Genomic DNA, 16,210 nt, shown 5'->3' with positions numbered 1-16,210 from the left:
ACCCATCGCCCCCAAAATGCTGTTAGATAAATATTTGCCATAAAAATAATTGTTGGTGGTGTTGCTTTCGCTTCGCTTTGGGCGCTACGAAAATGTTCATAAACCTCAAATGCGCATTCTTCGGTCTTTTATTGTTTATAAACAAATAACAGACAGCTAATAAATAAATCAAATTAATTTCGATTCCGCTAAAGTGTACTGGTACACTGGTTCTCTAAAATAATAATGAGAGAAAAGCGATTTCCAGATGCGATCTAAGGCTTTTCTTTTATCCAATAATCAATGATCTTAACTTTTAGCATCTTGTTTTTTCCTGTATGCAAGGGATGATGATGATGATGATGATGATCCTATGATGTGATGGCCTCGCAATCAGTGTAAATAACTGAAAACACATTCTGATTTTGATTCCAGCATTCAGGAAAAAAACAAATCAAGCGATTTGTATGCGAAAATAAATCATTATGTAATTACGATGGACGCACATCTACATACTACACTATATATACACGCAGCTATTGAAATTGACTAACTAAACAAAATGTCCGCACGTGTAACGGGAAATGTGTTTACGATATACCATATTCGTCTGTATAGAGAGTACACCCCATCCCCATACCCATTTTCATACCCATCATCATCGTCCAATTTCCCCCATATCTTTTAAATGATGCGTGGGCAAACCGCCCGCCTGGAATGCCATTCAAATGACAGACTATAAATAGGCATTCAAACAAACAAGTTGGCCAAAGTGACTGCAATCGAATTCCCAGAAGAACAATGCGGTCGACAAACGGCAGCAAATTTCTGGTGAAAAAACAGCAGTAGTTGCAAAAAATTGACCTGGGGAGAGTAAAACAGAGTCAGTAGCAGAAATCGCAGGCAGAATGTCAAAGTTGCAATAATCAAGGCAGGGGGCATTTAATTCCTGGTATTTTCCATTAGAAACAAGGCTTAAGTCATCCAATGTTTAGCTTTAAAGGGGAAATTATCTTGACTTTGGGAAGCTAATGCTTGAATAAATCTTTCAAAAATATCATATGTCTATGGATAATATTCACTTGCAACTTGGTAACAAAGTTGTTTTATGATCTATTATTATGATTATGTAGATAATGTCAACAACCAAAGGTAGAGGCACTCAATTCCTGGGATTTTCTCTTAAAAAAAAAGATATTAATCATCCTAGGTTTAACTTTAACTTGGGAACATATATTCTTTCCTTATAAGTGGGAACCTTAAGCTTAAATAAATCGTACCCATATATCATATTCTTATTCATACTATCTACTTACAATTTGCTTACAAAGTTGTTTGAAGTTTCTGAATATTATTATGACAATGTTTACCATAAGTATGATATCAAAACTTTAATTTTAGAAGTAGCAAGGGCAGAAAATCTAGATTTTCCAATAAAGGATCAACAAGAAACTAGGCCTTATCGAAATCACATATATTTTGTTATTTATAGTTCAAATATTAGACCTCAGTCACACCTTTCGAAAAACACCCAGATTAGATGCTGGTTTGCAAGTTTCGCTGGCCGCCAAGCTGTCCATCCACTCGTTGGCCTCTTTGGTCATGCTACAGATGAATCTCAACTTCTCCTTTATCTTCTCGATGCGTTTCTTATCGGCAATCATACGATCCCGAGTCTCTAGGACCTCATCCTGCAGGGCGGCATATCTTTGGGTCTCCTCCAGTAGGCGTTTCTGTACCATCCTTAGATTGTATTGATAAAATTGCGCATCCATTTGGACCTCTTCTGGGGTTTTCCCTTGAGCCGAATCATCCTCACTCTTTGACTTTGCTATAGTTTCCGATTCCTTGTTAAATTTGGCGTCCAACTTCTTTAAAAATTTGCGAGTCCTAACCATAACATCGAAAAGGTGCTTATCTGAAGTCCAGCCATCGTTTTCCATATTTACAAAACCAATTTTATCTGGAGTCAAATTTAGAGATTAGGTCTAAACTGTTTGATGCCTTGACGAATTATGATTTTGGAGTCGGGGAAGTGATGATTTATAATGGAGCCGCCTGCTGGGGTTCTTTTTTTTTTTAAGTAACCAGAACAACCATTTAAACGGGGTGACATGGCCACTAATAAGAGGTGACTCAATCCAATCCGTAATACGCACATGACCTATTTAGAACACCTGTGTAATGGGTTCTGGTTCCCCAGCTCCCCAAACACACTAATCGCTCAATTGTCACCGGACTGACGACTGGCCGATCCTTGGACTATTTGTAATTACCAGGGCAGGGGAGTTACAATTCGTTCCAATTCGTTTCGTTTCTATTCGATTCCATTCGATTCGGTTGGAATCGGTTCGGTTTTCCCTGGTCGAAGGTCGAAACTGGGAGCAAGGAGCTGGCAATGATTATTTGATTAAGCGACAGCAACTAAGCTGATTACGTATACGTAATGCAATACAGCCACCTCTTCGCAACTTGGATGCACTCAACAACACACGGCTAATCAAAGGGGGGTGTGGGTGGCACTGGCAGATGCACTGGGAGAAAAGGAATACCCTTACAATCTATTGTGTTTTGTAAAGATTTAGCAATAACTATTTAGTTGAGATGTATTTGTTAACTACTATATAATTAAAATGTATTGTTTATAAAAATGATTCATTTTATAAACGATCTTAAATACAATTTTATTCGACTTTGATTTCGTACTCGCTTTACCAAAATCACTGTGGACGGCGGTCCATGTAGTGACGAAGCGCACCAGGACGGTGGGTACATAATAACCCAAAATTTTGAAACTATTTATTGTTAAGAAATATAACGTCCTAACTTTTATAGGTACTTTTCCTTAAATGACTACCATAGACTCAACTTCAAAGTCATTTTTTTGGGAATTCAAGTCTTGACTATCTATAGTGAGTTTTCTTTGATTTTTTGGGGGTATATTTCTTTCAGTGAGTTATTTTTAGTTAAGTTTTTCTAAAATATATGGCAGGCTTAATTTAATCATTGTTTTTTGAATTACAAATTTTTTTTGTGTGTTTTTTGTAGTGCTTATTTTTTCTTTCAGTGTTGGTCTGCGAACAGACTCTCGATTGCAAAATGGTTCTGGTGTCGGATGTCGCAATGGCGTCACTGTTTGTCCATTCAGGTGAAGGTTGCCTGTCCGCCGCTTCCAAGGGAGGATGTGCATTCGTCCCTGCAACACCCACCACACACCACCCACAACATACCACCCACCACCCACCACCTGCCGCCCATCCCCGCCCACATTTCCACTCAGTTAATTAGTGCAATTGGAGTAGCTGGTCGTAAATACGCTGCACTTGGATTGGCCCAAATTTATGGCATTGACACGTTTCGATTTTGCCAACAGCAGCTGCTGTTTTTTCCAGGGATTTTCAACCCATTTAGATAAGGTTGCCGTTAAAAGCGAATTAGTTGCTTGGATTAATGGCAAGTGTTTTACTTTTTGTACACTTTGTTGGATTTCCAAAAATTGGTTACATTGCAACGCTGGCGGAAAAGTAATTTAGCAATGCACTTAAGACTCTGCAATAAATAGCACTCGGCAAAATACAGGATATGCTAAATTTGTTTTTAATCGAATAATTGAGTTTACTAGTCGGAGTTTATATTTTGAGATGTTTTTGGACTTGAAATATATTTTATTATTATAATAAAAAAACATTTAAAGATGTGTTTCTCATTAGAAAATTTAAAAAAATAATTATTTTTCATTCGAGTCTGGCAAAACGAGCAGCAGCTCGTATTAATAATATATTTTTTGTTTATCCAACACAATGGATATTTTTTCCCAACCAATTTTTGTTCCCAAGGTTGAGGCAAATCCCCTCCCATCACGACATTATCCAGTTTATAAGGGGCGTATGTACATATACGTATACGTAATGTGCAGCAAAAGTATTAAATAAAAGTCCCTTTTGGCTGGGAATCGGGAGATGAATGAGCGACGAGTACTAACGACGTTGACAATAAAGCTTACAAATTGAATAAACAGAAATATACATATATACTATTTGCATTCTTATAAAAAAAGAAAAAAGAAACGAGATGGTTGGAAAAAGAGGGAAAATTCCCGAGAGCGTTCTCACAATTCATTTGATGTTATTACCTCGCATATTATCCACTTAAATTGAGAGACAGGGATGGCAAGGGTTAAGGGGGTTGGGCAATGTCAATGCATCTGTCTTTTTCGCACCCACTCTTGCCCTCTCTTTCGCGCATTTTCTTCTTCTTTTTTTTGTGTATGTGTAATTAATGCGCTTAAAAAGTATTAAAATGAAATTATGCTCGCAGCTTACAAATAAAGCTTGCAGTCAGGACAAAAGGGTGAAAAAATGGGTGGAAAATACGGGAAAAAATTGCGGGGAATGTGACAAAAAAGCCGATGACGAAAGAGACAGATAGAGGGCTGCAGAAAGAGACAGCAGCACCCAAAGGCCATCAAACATAAAGAACAAACTGTAACGAAAACAAAGAGAGAAAATGCGAAACGGGAAAAATGAAAACAAACTTGTTTTTCCAATGCAGTCATCACAGGCAGCTAGAGAAAAGTTTTTTTTTGTTTCCTTTTTTTTCTCCTTTTTTTTTGGAAAACCAAAGGCGGCGTGCACGGAATTACAACTTTGCGATGGGATGGAAACTTTCTCTGATGGAAAACTTCTCGGCTGCTGTTGGCATTTCCATCAGCCGTGCGATTTTCGGTGGATGGAAAATTCAGACAGGAAAACTCAGCCAGGAGCCCAAAATCAGATGAACTCTTCCTGCTAAAAACAGAGATATACGAGACAGTGCTACGGGAAAATGATAAAGCATCGCAAAAGTTTTCCGCCTCTGTCGCTGACAATTGCCCAGCCATTTGGCTGCTCGAATTTGTAACTTGATCGCACAATTGTTCCATTCTGATACTAATACTTCCATTTTATTCACTATTTCGGCTTTAACTGCTGACAAATTGAGCTGTATTTCGGGATACGGAATATGGGATAGTTTAAAAAAAGTACATCTCACTTTCATTTTAATATATTCATTCAATTTAACATATTCCTTTTTCATGTTTGATTTTACCATATTTCCAATGACTTTCAGATTCTATATCTTATGTTATTGGACTCCGATTTTGAATTGGGATACCTCTATGAGTTTGTGGTTTAATTTCCTAATATTCTACGTTTAAATATATATTTTTTAAGGGGGTCGAAAATTTAACCCATTTTCATGTTAGATTTTTCTCTATTTCCAATGCATTTCCGAAAGGTCACCCAAAACTGCACTTCAAGATTCCATAACTTGAGATATTGGACTCCGATTTCGAAGTGGGATACCTCTATGAATTTGTGATTTAATTCTCTAATATGCTGCATTCAAATAATTATTTTGAAAGAAAGTCCAAATTTTAGCCCATTTTCATGTGAGATTTTTCCGTATTTCCAATGGTTTTCAGAATGGTGACCCAAAACTGCACTTCAAGATTCCATAACTTAAGTTATTGGCCTCCGATTTTGAAGTGGGATACCTCTATGAATTTGTAATTTAATTCTCTAATATGCTGCATTCAAATAATTATTTTTAAAGAGAATCCAAATTTAAGCCCATTTTCATGTCAGATTTTTCCGTGTTTCCAATGGTTTTCAAAAGGGTGACCCAAAACTGCACTTCAAGATTCCATAACATGAGTTATTGGACTCCGATTTTGAAGTGGGATACCTCTATGAGTTTCCAATTGAATTGTCTAATAATCTACATTTAAATATTTATTTTCAAAGGGGGTCCAAAATTTCACCCATTTTCATGTTCGATTTTTCTCTATTTCCAAGGTTCTCAGAATTGGAACCCAAAACTGCACTTCCATAAACCATAACTTGAGTAATTAAATTCCAATTTTGACGTGGGATACCTCTATGAATTTGTGATTTCATTCTCTAATATGCTGCATTCAAAAAATTATTTTTAAAGAGGGTCCAAATTTTAGCATATTTTCATGTCAGATTTTTCCGTATTTCCAATGGTTTTCAGAAGGGTGACCAAAAACAGCATTTCAAGATTCCATAACTTGAGTTATTGGACTCCGATTTTGAAGTGGGATACCTCTATGAGTTTGTGGTTAAATATTCTAGTAATCTGCATTTAAAAATTTCTTCTTAAAGGGGGTCCAAAATTTCACCTAATTTCATGTTCGATTTTTCTCCATTTCAAAGGTTCTCAAATTGGAACCCAAAACTGCACTTCCATAAACCATAACTTGAGTAATTAAATTCCGATTTTGATGTGGGATACCTCTATGAATTTGTGATTTCATTCTCTAATATGCTGCATTCAAATAATTATTTTTAAAGAGGGTCAACATTTTAGCCCATTTTCATGTCAGATTTTTCCGTATTTCCAATGGTTTTCAAATGGGAACCCAAAACTGCTCTTCAAGATTCCATAACTTGAGTTTTTGGTCTCCGATTTTGAAGTGGGATACCTCTATGAGTTTGTGGTTGAATTCTCTAATATATTCCGTTCATACATTTCCTTTAAACGATTTCACAAATTTTAGCCCATTTTCATGTTCGATTAAACACAGTTTCTTAAACGCGGTCAAAGTCGCGGAGTAGTTACACATGTATATAAACCTTATAAATATGCCATATTGCTTGATATTATTAAAAATTCACTGCACGAAAGATAATGAAACTATAATTCCAATTAAATGGAAAAATGTAGACCCTGTCCATTTAAATATCCAAGTAATTAGTCGTGAATAAATGAACGTGTAAATTTCGTTTAAAATGGCATTATGTTATGTTGCCTTGGCTCCATTATTATTCCTGTTCCGCGAATTAAACCGACTTTCGCTATCAAGGACCGATCTATCCGGATATCTAGGCCATATAGCATGTCCTGCGGTTCCTTCGACCTTGCTGCCTCCTATTTATACGGCACAGGGAAAGTAAATCAATTCAATTAAAAGCTCATCAAATATAATTGTACATGGCAATCGATAAAATGTCTATTAGACCTGCTCACTTAGTCACAGGCAGCTCAATTCCCATGTCCAATTGGCATTGCCATTCCTTCTGGCCACTTTGTGTCCCATAAACATAAGCGAACATTTTACGAGCTCAACGAAATTATCGGCAAATTAGTATAAATGCCCCATGCCCCATTTGCCATTTGCCACATGAAGGGCAATCCGTCCATCGAAAGAATTTTCTGCGTCGAGCGTAGAAATCTGCGAAAACCTGAGTGAATCTTGGCTCTGGGTTCTGGGTTTATGGATTCGGATTCGGTTTTTCGGGGGCGGTTTTCCCATTCTGGCAACCCACAAAGAGGGCAAAGGTCTCCGCAAACCTTTGTCAAATCAAAACACGCAAATTGTGTCCTCTTCTTTGCATATTTTCATACTCTCCCTGGGGATCCAAACGACTAATAAAGGATATACCCATTTATTCTGTTTTTTAATTACTTACTTTATTAAAATTGGTTTTAGAGTTTTAAACTCCTTCTTAGCCCTTGCTAACATTTTTTTTCTGAGTAATTTCTATCGCTCTTAAAGTAAAATTTAATTTTAGAGGCCAACAAGTTATATGGAATTAAAATAGCTTGTAAGGGTGTCCAAAAGTATGCAACAGTATATTTTGAATCGATAAGTCTAATGGATGTCTTCATTTTTTCGTTGCATACTTTAAGGCAACTTTTAAAGTGGTTTGAAAGCCCGCAAAAATGAAGTAAGGAAAACATTTTTTTTTGTTAAAAACCCCTTTTAAAGCGAATTCCAGCTGGCCTTGATTTCAGCGAAGAACAACATTCACGATGATTTTCATTTTGTTTTTCTCGCCCGCTGTTGTTCTTATTCCCGCACCGTCACATATTTAATATGCACAATTTCACCAAAAGACCAAAAAGGAAAGGGCATTCGGTTTTCCGAGTTGCGTCCGCCCCATGATGATGTATTGTTTTGATTCGGGGAATTCGAAGTTTTTCACGGCCTGTGGGGCTAAAAATAAAATGAAACCGCCGCCAGAAGAGAGGAGCTACGTGCCGCAAAAGTCCGCCAACAGCTGTAAGCCATATGAACAAAGCCTCCATTTCCCTTACTTTTTTTTCTTTTTGATTTTGTTAAGGTTTTTGGCCCGATCTGCTGTCAATGTTTTTTTTTTTTGGGCCTGGCGAGCCACACCACCCACTTTCCTTTGTTTTATTTAGGCTTTTTTTTTCTTCTTCTTTGGTTTCGTTTAACTTCTTCTGACAGTTGCTGACAGTTTGTTTGAAGGATGCCCGTGCTGTCGTTCCGCCCATCATTCGGTTTTGATTTGCCTGTGCCACGCCCCCTTGCCCTTTGAAACCGCCAAACCCCCCCTCTGAAACTGCCACGCCTCCTTTAACGCCTGCCGCCTTTGGGTTCCTGGGGTCCTCTTCATTTTTTTTGTCTTTTTTACCGGATGGTGCGTGCCTAAGCGAGTTTCTTGTCCCAGAACTTTGCATATTCCCACACATCACGTATACGACAGGGTCACCTGGGTGAATATGTTTCTATATATTTGGGTGTATTTAAGTGTAGCGCTGGAGGTAAATGATGTTTGAGGAAGACAAGTGGCTTTAATCGATTACAATGAATTAAAACCATACTTCAAAGTTAATTTTTAAGTTATTTGAGGAATATATGTTTAGTGTTCAATCAAAAAATATTTAATAAAAATAGGAAATATTTTTTACTGGGTAAATAAAAATAGAGGTGTTTAAATCCAGTAAAATTTAAGAGTTTTTAAAGCAACTATACCATAAAAACCCCTCACCGAAGCGGAAATAAGTCAGAAAACATACCCATACATCCTTTACTTAACAAGAATTCCATGATGCAGAATGCATAAAGCATTGGCAAAATAAATATAATTAAATGAAAATTGTTCATTTGGCAACAGGAAAGTATGCATAAAGTTTGCAATTTCCACAAAAAACAGGGAGGGAGAGGTTGAAATAACTCATATTTGTATACGGAACTTTCATCTGGCAATTTCTTAAGCTATTTGGCATATTTCCTGTCATTTTATTTCACTTTTGCAAAATGCGTTTCGAGTAAATTCCTTCCTTTCACATATTTTGACAGTCCAACTAGCCCTCTCTCTTTCACGCACAGTCTGGCCATCTCTTTCTTGTGGCACACATGCCATTTCAATTTGTGCATATAATAATAGAGGAGTTGTTTATCAGACGTAATTACTTTTGGCCCTCAAAGTCAAGAGACGAAAAAACAAAAAAAAAAACAGAAACCCATTTGGTTTTCGGTTTTGGATTACCTTTCTCGCTTGATTGATGTAATTGTGCGGGGCGCTTGATTGATTGACCGACTGACTGCATGAGGCGAGTGTGCAGTGCCATCAATTTTGATGGATGCCCGGCGCCAGCAAGGTCAAGTTGTGTGACCCCTGAACCCCACATCCCTTCCTCAATATTTCATTGGTGCAATCAGTGTTCACTCTTCGAATCGGTTGCCTTATTTCTCCCTTTTGGCTAGCACCCCAAAAATAAAATAAAACAAAAAAACAGACACTCAAATATTTTACTACCTGCGATTCGCTGCGCATTTCCCTTTGCTTGTCTCATCAAATATTTAAATGCCAATTTCACAAATATTGTATGGCCGGCAAATTCAATTTGGTAAGTGTAATGCCCGGCAGCAGCAACAATGGTAAAAATAAAGCAACATATTGAGTTAAGGGGTAATAAATTATGTACATAACCCGACAAAAATACTATTCTTATTTTTCTCAAAAACATAAATAGTTAATCATAGAAAAATCATAGCAGTCGGACTGTTAAGACCAAAGTTATAGCAATTTATAGGTCACAACATATATCAAAAAACGTGAAAAATAAAATAAATGGGAACAAAAACTAGGAAATAATATTTGATAACATCCTAAGACCCAAAAGAAATACAAATTAAATTTCCATTCAAACGGGTAACAATAGAAAATACAAATTAGACCAAACTTTACAGCTTAAAATCAAAACTGCAGCAGCAACATCAAAAGCTTTTCAATAAAATGCAGTAAAAACCCTGTCTGAATATCGCAGCAACCTTGCCGTCGACAAAGAAAATTTTAATAACTGCAATTCCAACATTGTTTACAGATACTCAGATAGAGCAATGAAAAAAAAAATGGCACGCAGCAATAAAAGCTGTATCAACAATTGTTACATCCATAACAATAAGAGCAACAATAGCAATGACAACGACTAGTAAACTTCAATTCAAGGTATAGCCAGCTATGGCAAAGTATCTACAACTTTATGTGGCATTACAACAAAATCCAACATGTTCATAAAAACTACAATAGATTTAAAACATTGCAGATACGACAAACAGATAGGAAAAACCATAAAAAACTCATTGGGCAAATACGCATAATTTTGAAAACAATAAAGTAATATTTTAATGTTTTCATTTTCTGCATAAAAAATGAATACATTTTATGTATGCCAAACTGTTAAGACACTTGTAGTTTAATGGTCGTTAAAGGGTACTTTATCAATAAATTTAAAAATTTTAAATTGTAATACCTACTTAATCCCTTATTTAACCATTACCACTTACATATTGAGCCCACCTTATTCCATTGAAATTTGTAATACCTATTTAATACCTGTTTTTAACCTTTACTACTTACATATTGGAATTAAGTTCCTTGAGACTACTTGTATCTTTTATTTATTCAACATTCTTAATGCTGATAATGTTATCCAAATTTGTCGAAACTAGTTCCGTAATATCCGCTTTAAGCACTTGGCATGCAAGGTCTACAAAAAAACTACCTCTAAATTGATGATAGTAATGCCCATTACAACCATACACCTGTAACCCCGCCTATATATAAGTACGAAATCTATATTTATATACCATTCCTGTATATATATTCCCCATAGATATCTATAAGTACATGCAACAGAAGCCGCGAAAGGATGGCAAGGATGCCTGCCAAGTTTTATGGCCGCAAAGTATGCAATAATAAATTGAGCAATTGTCGCTGGTAAAGGACGAGTGTCGAGGGGGGGGAGGTGGGGTTTATATGGGTGAAAGTGGGTGGTGGGCAAGTGGGCGGGGGGTGGTTTGTCCTTTGGGGTTGAGGCTGCCACTTGGCGCGCACGTAATGAGCATATTTGTAGCACACTTCTCCGCGTACGTGTGTGTCCTTTGAGAGAAAGTTTATGCAAGTTATTTTTACTCTGTAACCCGGAAAGTCGGCAACGGGAACCTTCGAACTGTTGGCCGAATTTCCTCTCGCTTCCGGGGGCGCAGGTGTTGAGGCGTGGCACTTGGCAAAAAAAAAAAGGAGAAAAGGGAAAAAATGCGAAAGGGCCATTGTCATACACTCCTACACCAAACTTCTGGAAAGGGAAAAACTAGAGAGCTCTCTGTCTCTCACCCTGTGAAAAAAGAAGGATTTGATTTCCCTTCGTGTTGTTCTTTCCACTTGTTTTCTTTTCGTCCTTTTCCGCCACCACTTTCTCCGTGCTCAAGTTTTCCCTTTTGGTATCTGCATTTAATGGTCGCCGGTGAAAGATGAATTCAAGTGCTTCGATTTCGCGGAAAGTGTTGGATTCGAGTGGTTTGAGCCAGTGAAGGAGGTGCTTTATAATATGGCCCTATAACCTGGCACCCGGCGCTTTAATGGGCACGATTAAATTTCCCATTTATTAGAGGCATTCCATTGAAAACTTAAAGGGATGAAAAAGATTGAAATATTAAAATAAGTTTATTTAGATGAACATAAATAATGCAGTTAAGATGGAGACGTTAATTTATATCAATTTAGTTGATTTATTTTTTAAATAGATAAGTCTAAGTAGAAAAAAGTTCAAAAATCTCTAGGAATTTTTGAATCGCTCTTAAAGGTGTCTAAAAGTATGCAATGAAAAATGTTACAAATCTATTCAGACTTGTTGCATACTTTTCAGCTGATTTATGGTGATTTCAAAGGTTACGTATTCGTCGCAACATTTTTAAAGCAGACTGCATTTGAGGGTCGCATCCTTGCTTGTCCTCGAGCTCTTTTCTCCAGTTGATCCTTCGTCCTTGGCGCTTCCTTTCTTCGCTAATTCGGCAGCCCGAAAGTTCAAAAGCGCAAAGAGCGTAAATTCATTAAACATTCGTGAAACGGGCGTGAAAGTATTTTCTTTTAACGCTTTTTATTTTTTATTTAGAGTCCTGGCCGTGCGGTTGTTTGTGTTTGTGTGTCTGGCTAACGAGCTCTCCAAGTTTAACAATGAGCGAAATTTCGCAGCTCATTGAATTTGAAGTCATGTGTAACACGACAGCGCCGTCGAAAAAAAAAAAAGGAAAGCGGAAGAAATCACGGGGCCCCGAGTAATCAGTCAGCTTTCTATATATATATATAAATACATATATAAACGAGCTGTTCGGAAAGGCGGGCGCATAAATGTCACACAAAGGACTCCGACACCCGTGAAGAGCGTCTGTCACAGACTATGTATAAATAAAAAATAAAATAAATAAAAAGGAGCCAAGACGGCGTGCGAAATACACACGGAAAAATTATAAGAAAGCTGGTTTTGTTACCAAAAATTCGATTTAAAAATTGGTAATAAAAATGGTATTATAGGCTTACATTTAGATGTTTTTAATACAAAATCAAATCTAATTCTAGCTCTACATATTTATTTGAACCATATTAAAAGGCAATTATAAATAAACAGGACGAAACCCCTGAACAAAACTTCTAAGCATTGCAGATAAGCATTAAAACGTGCTTTTGGAAAATGCGAAAAACCCACTTAATAGTTATTTATAGTTATTTTAGTCAATAGGAGATAGAACGTGCTTTTTCCGTGTAGCCAAATTGAAAAGCCAACAATGTAAAGTACAGCAACAAGCTGCGAAAATGCCAGCCACTTGAGTCTTGTCCCCGAATTGGAATCAAAGTCAGGTGCACGAGGCCATGGCCATGGTTTTTCAGTGGGTGGTTTTGGATGGGTGTTGTTTCGTAGGTTGCTTGGATAGGTGGGTGGTTGGATGGGTAGGTGGTTCTGTCGCGAAGTCCCCAAAGTGCGACTAAATCGAATCGCTGAGAAAAAGAACCTGTGGCCATGGCCCTGGCAATGTCGTCACTCGCTAATTCCATTAGTTTCAGTTTTTAGATGTTTCTTGGCTTCCGGCTGCAGCGATTCGATGTTAGTTCAGTTGTCTGTCGGCTATCAGCCGGATCCGTAACGTTCGTAACTTATCCGTGAAAATATCACAAGTGCCACAAATAACTGCTCCTGTGAGTCCCAGTTCAATAATTTGCATAAATCTCCATCTGGGGTAAAGTTTCGCTATGTCAAAGGCTCAACTTTAAAGTGGATTTTTTGTTTTGTTTTTTGAAACTGTGTCGAGCTCATAAAGTGTGTGCAGATTGCAAATTGTCAAGCGGATTTGTGGGTGTGAAATTAGTTCAATGCGAATGCTAATTCAATTCCGAAGTTTTTTTGTCTGTTTCCCCCTGAAGAAAAACTTTATGGCAAAATCCGTGTTGATTATGCACATTCTGTTTGCAATTGAATTATTTATATACTCATAAAAAAGTGTTTAATGCTTACTTTAATTAGTTGGAAACTGAAAACGTATATATTTAATGCAATCTTACCCAAAAACAACTAACAGTTCATGAGTATTTGATTTCAAAACCCTTTCAAAATTCAATTAACTTCCGTTGCCTGGAAAACCTTTGAATTTTCAAGGGCAGCTTAATTGCTGTCTTCAGTCTTAGATGTCTGGAATGGCATTCTTTGTATAATTAATGTAAAAGCACACACTCCATGTAGACATTTGACCACAAATCGAAATTGGAAATTATAGGATGCACTAGAATACTAAAAGCTAAGCCTTGATGGACATTGGGGGCAAAACAAATGCATTTTGTGGAATTTGCTATTGTAACATGACCAATCAAGCCACACTCCTGATTTCCTGTTTATCCACTGTGAGAAAAACCGTACTAAGCTTTAGAGAAATTGGTTGGAAAGTTATTAAACAGTAATATATTTTTAGGCAGATTATTTTATAGAGAATCAAGCCGCAAGCTTTTAAAATTATGGGCTCTAGAATACATTTTATTGGGGTCACCTTTTACCAAACCATCAGAACCTAGAAAAAGCTAACTTGAAAATGGCTTAAAATATTATAGCAGATTTTTCAAGAATGGAAATACAATCTTTAAGTGATATATTATTTAAAAATTGAGTTACATTTTTTCTGGTTATAGACTCTAGAGGTACACCTTAGGGTCACCTTTAACATTATTTGAACGAAAAATAGTGCTTTGAGTTGAGTACTAATATTTTTCCCAGTGCAGCATGTCCATGTCTTCATTTTGTGTGTGGCAAACCGCACAATTATTATTGCAGGTCCACCCGAAACCCGTTGTGCCTGTCATGTCTAATGGTTGTATCTCTCTTTTCCATTTGCAGCTGAGTTGAGTCGAAGGTTTTTTGGATAAAAGCGAACCTGCCGTTTGAAAGTCGTGGCAGAAGGGCAGCCATTGCAGCCGAGTCAAGTTAAATTAGCCGGAAACGGAAACGGACCATGTGATCTACAATAAATGCAATTGTATATAAACACACGCATCCGTTGGGTCAATATGTCCCGAAATTAATTCCGATATCAAGAGAGCAAGGGCGAGAGCTAGAGAGAGAGACAGATCTAGATCTGGACTAGATATATATCGCATGTGCACGGCAACGGAAACGGAAGCGTCAGCGGCAACGGAAACAGTAACGGCAGCGGCAACGGAAACGGAAGTGGCTAACGTAACGTCATCCAGTGAGCAATAATGACCAAGAAGTACGAGTTCGACTGGATCATTCCGGTTCCGCCGGAATTGACCACGGGCTGTGTGTTCGATCGCTGGTTCGAGAACGAGAAGGAGACGAAGGAGAACGACTTTGAGCGCGATGCCCTCTTCAAGGTCGACGAATACGGATTTTTCCTTTACTGGAAAAGCGAAGGGAGGGTAAGTTATCAAGAAAACCTATTTTATTATTAAAACTATGATATTAAATAGTTGTTAAATATTTTTTAAACAAATTTTAACTATCCTTTTGCAACAACTTTACGTTTTTTAAGAACAATCTATCATTCTGTATTATGTAAAAATTTAAAATTAATGTAAAAAATAAAAATGTTTGCGTATAAACTTAGAATACTTACCCTCTATAAATAAAGATATATATATTTGCAAGACTATTTTCCATACTTGTTTTTTATAATGATTTATAATGATTTTAAAACATTTTTAAACTAAGTTCAGAAAAATATAGTTAAGAGATGCAATAATTACTAATAATTAAAACTTTGTTATAAAAACTAGAACACTAAAAACATTTATGTATAAAATATTACGTGTTTGCACTCTAATCTGATTATAAATATATTTTCTCGACAGGATGGCGATGTCATCGAGCTTTGTCAAGTGAGCGACATTCGTGCGGGAGGAACCCCAAAGGTGAGTAATTCCTTATATATATCCCATATTCAATTTAAGGAGGTTTCTATTTGTTTTATAATTATCAGAAAATTGAATATCCCGTCGTGTTATCATCAATATTTAAAATCGCAATAAATCAAGCTTTTTTTCAATGGTTGGTGGAACAAAAGCATTTCAAACCCCAAAATGGTAAATTTATTGTTTACAATGAAATAGATTTAAAAGGCTTTGTGAAAACCAGGCGAGGGATTTAAAATAGCTGCCATATCCTGCAAATAAATTATATTTTTTCCACAGATTTATTTCAAATTGCCAGAAATTGGATTTTTTTTGTAAATTGTTGGCCTTAGACAAATATTTTAATCTATTTTATGACGCTGTTCAATTAGTCGATTTACTGACAATAAAAAATTGCAATGAATGGCCATTGAAAAAACATACAATAAATATTTTCCCGAACACTTGAATGCGAAATTTATATTACATTAAGTGGGCTGGAATTTAATTTAATGATTATTTTAGTTTAAGGATCAAGAGTGTTTTTATTTTATCTTGGCAACTGATGTAACAGGAAAGGATTATCCTTTTTTGTGTGTGTGTGCTTTATTCTGTGACACCTTTCTCACAGTTTTCATTGCCTACTTTTGCACATTTTTCTATTCCCCCATATTTTCCCCGCTTTTCATGCCAAGTTTTGACTAAGTGCAGTTGGTCTTTCCTTTATTTTTTTTCGCTGGCAG

The 16,210-nt window shown here is 36.6% G+C and overlaps 1 protein-coding gene across 5 annotated transcripts in view; it reads left to right on the top strand.

Moving 5' to 3' along the window:
- Nucleotides 1-16,210, top strand: part of norpA (no receptor potential A) — a 54,336-nt gene that overhangs the window by 19,665 nt on the left and 18,461 nt on the right. For 4 of the 5 annotated variants that reach the window (XR_011604772.1, XM_065868220.2, XM_036820691.3 and 1 more), the window contains exons 3-4: nucleotides 14,455-14,996; nucleotides 15,429-15,488. Coding sequence is in view for 4 of the 5 variants with exons in the window: in XM_065868220.2 (XP_065724292.2) it covers nucleotides 14,817-14,996; nucleotides 15,429-15,488 (240 nt within the window). In the remaining variant the exon portion in view is untranslated. Of the gene's footprint in view, nucleotides 1-13,166; nucleotides 13,269-14,454; nucleotides 14,997-15,428; nucleotides 15,489-16,210 lie in introns of those variants that run through there. The other variant, XM_036820690.3, reaches the window with a different exon arrangement.

This window comes from Drosophila suzukii, chromosome X (genome assembly GCF_043229965.1).
Source record: "Drosophila suzukii chromosome X, CBGP_Dsuzu_IsoJpt1.0, whole genome shotgun sequence".
Lineage (NCBI taxonomy): Eukaryota > Metazoa > Arthropoda > Insecta > Diptera > Drosophilidae > Drosophila > Drosophila suzukii.
Note: the sequence above shows the minus strand (reverse complement) of the source record. Positions and strands in the feature narration are given on the sequence as shown.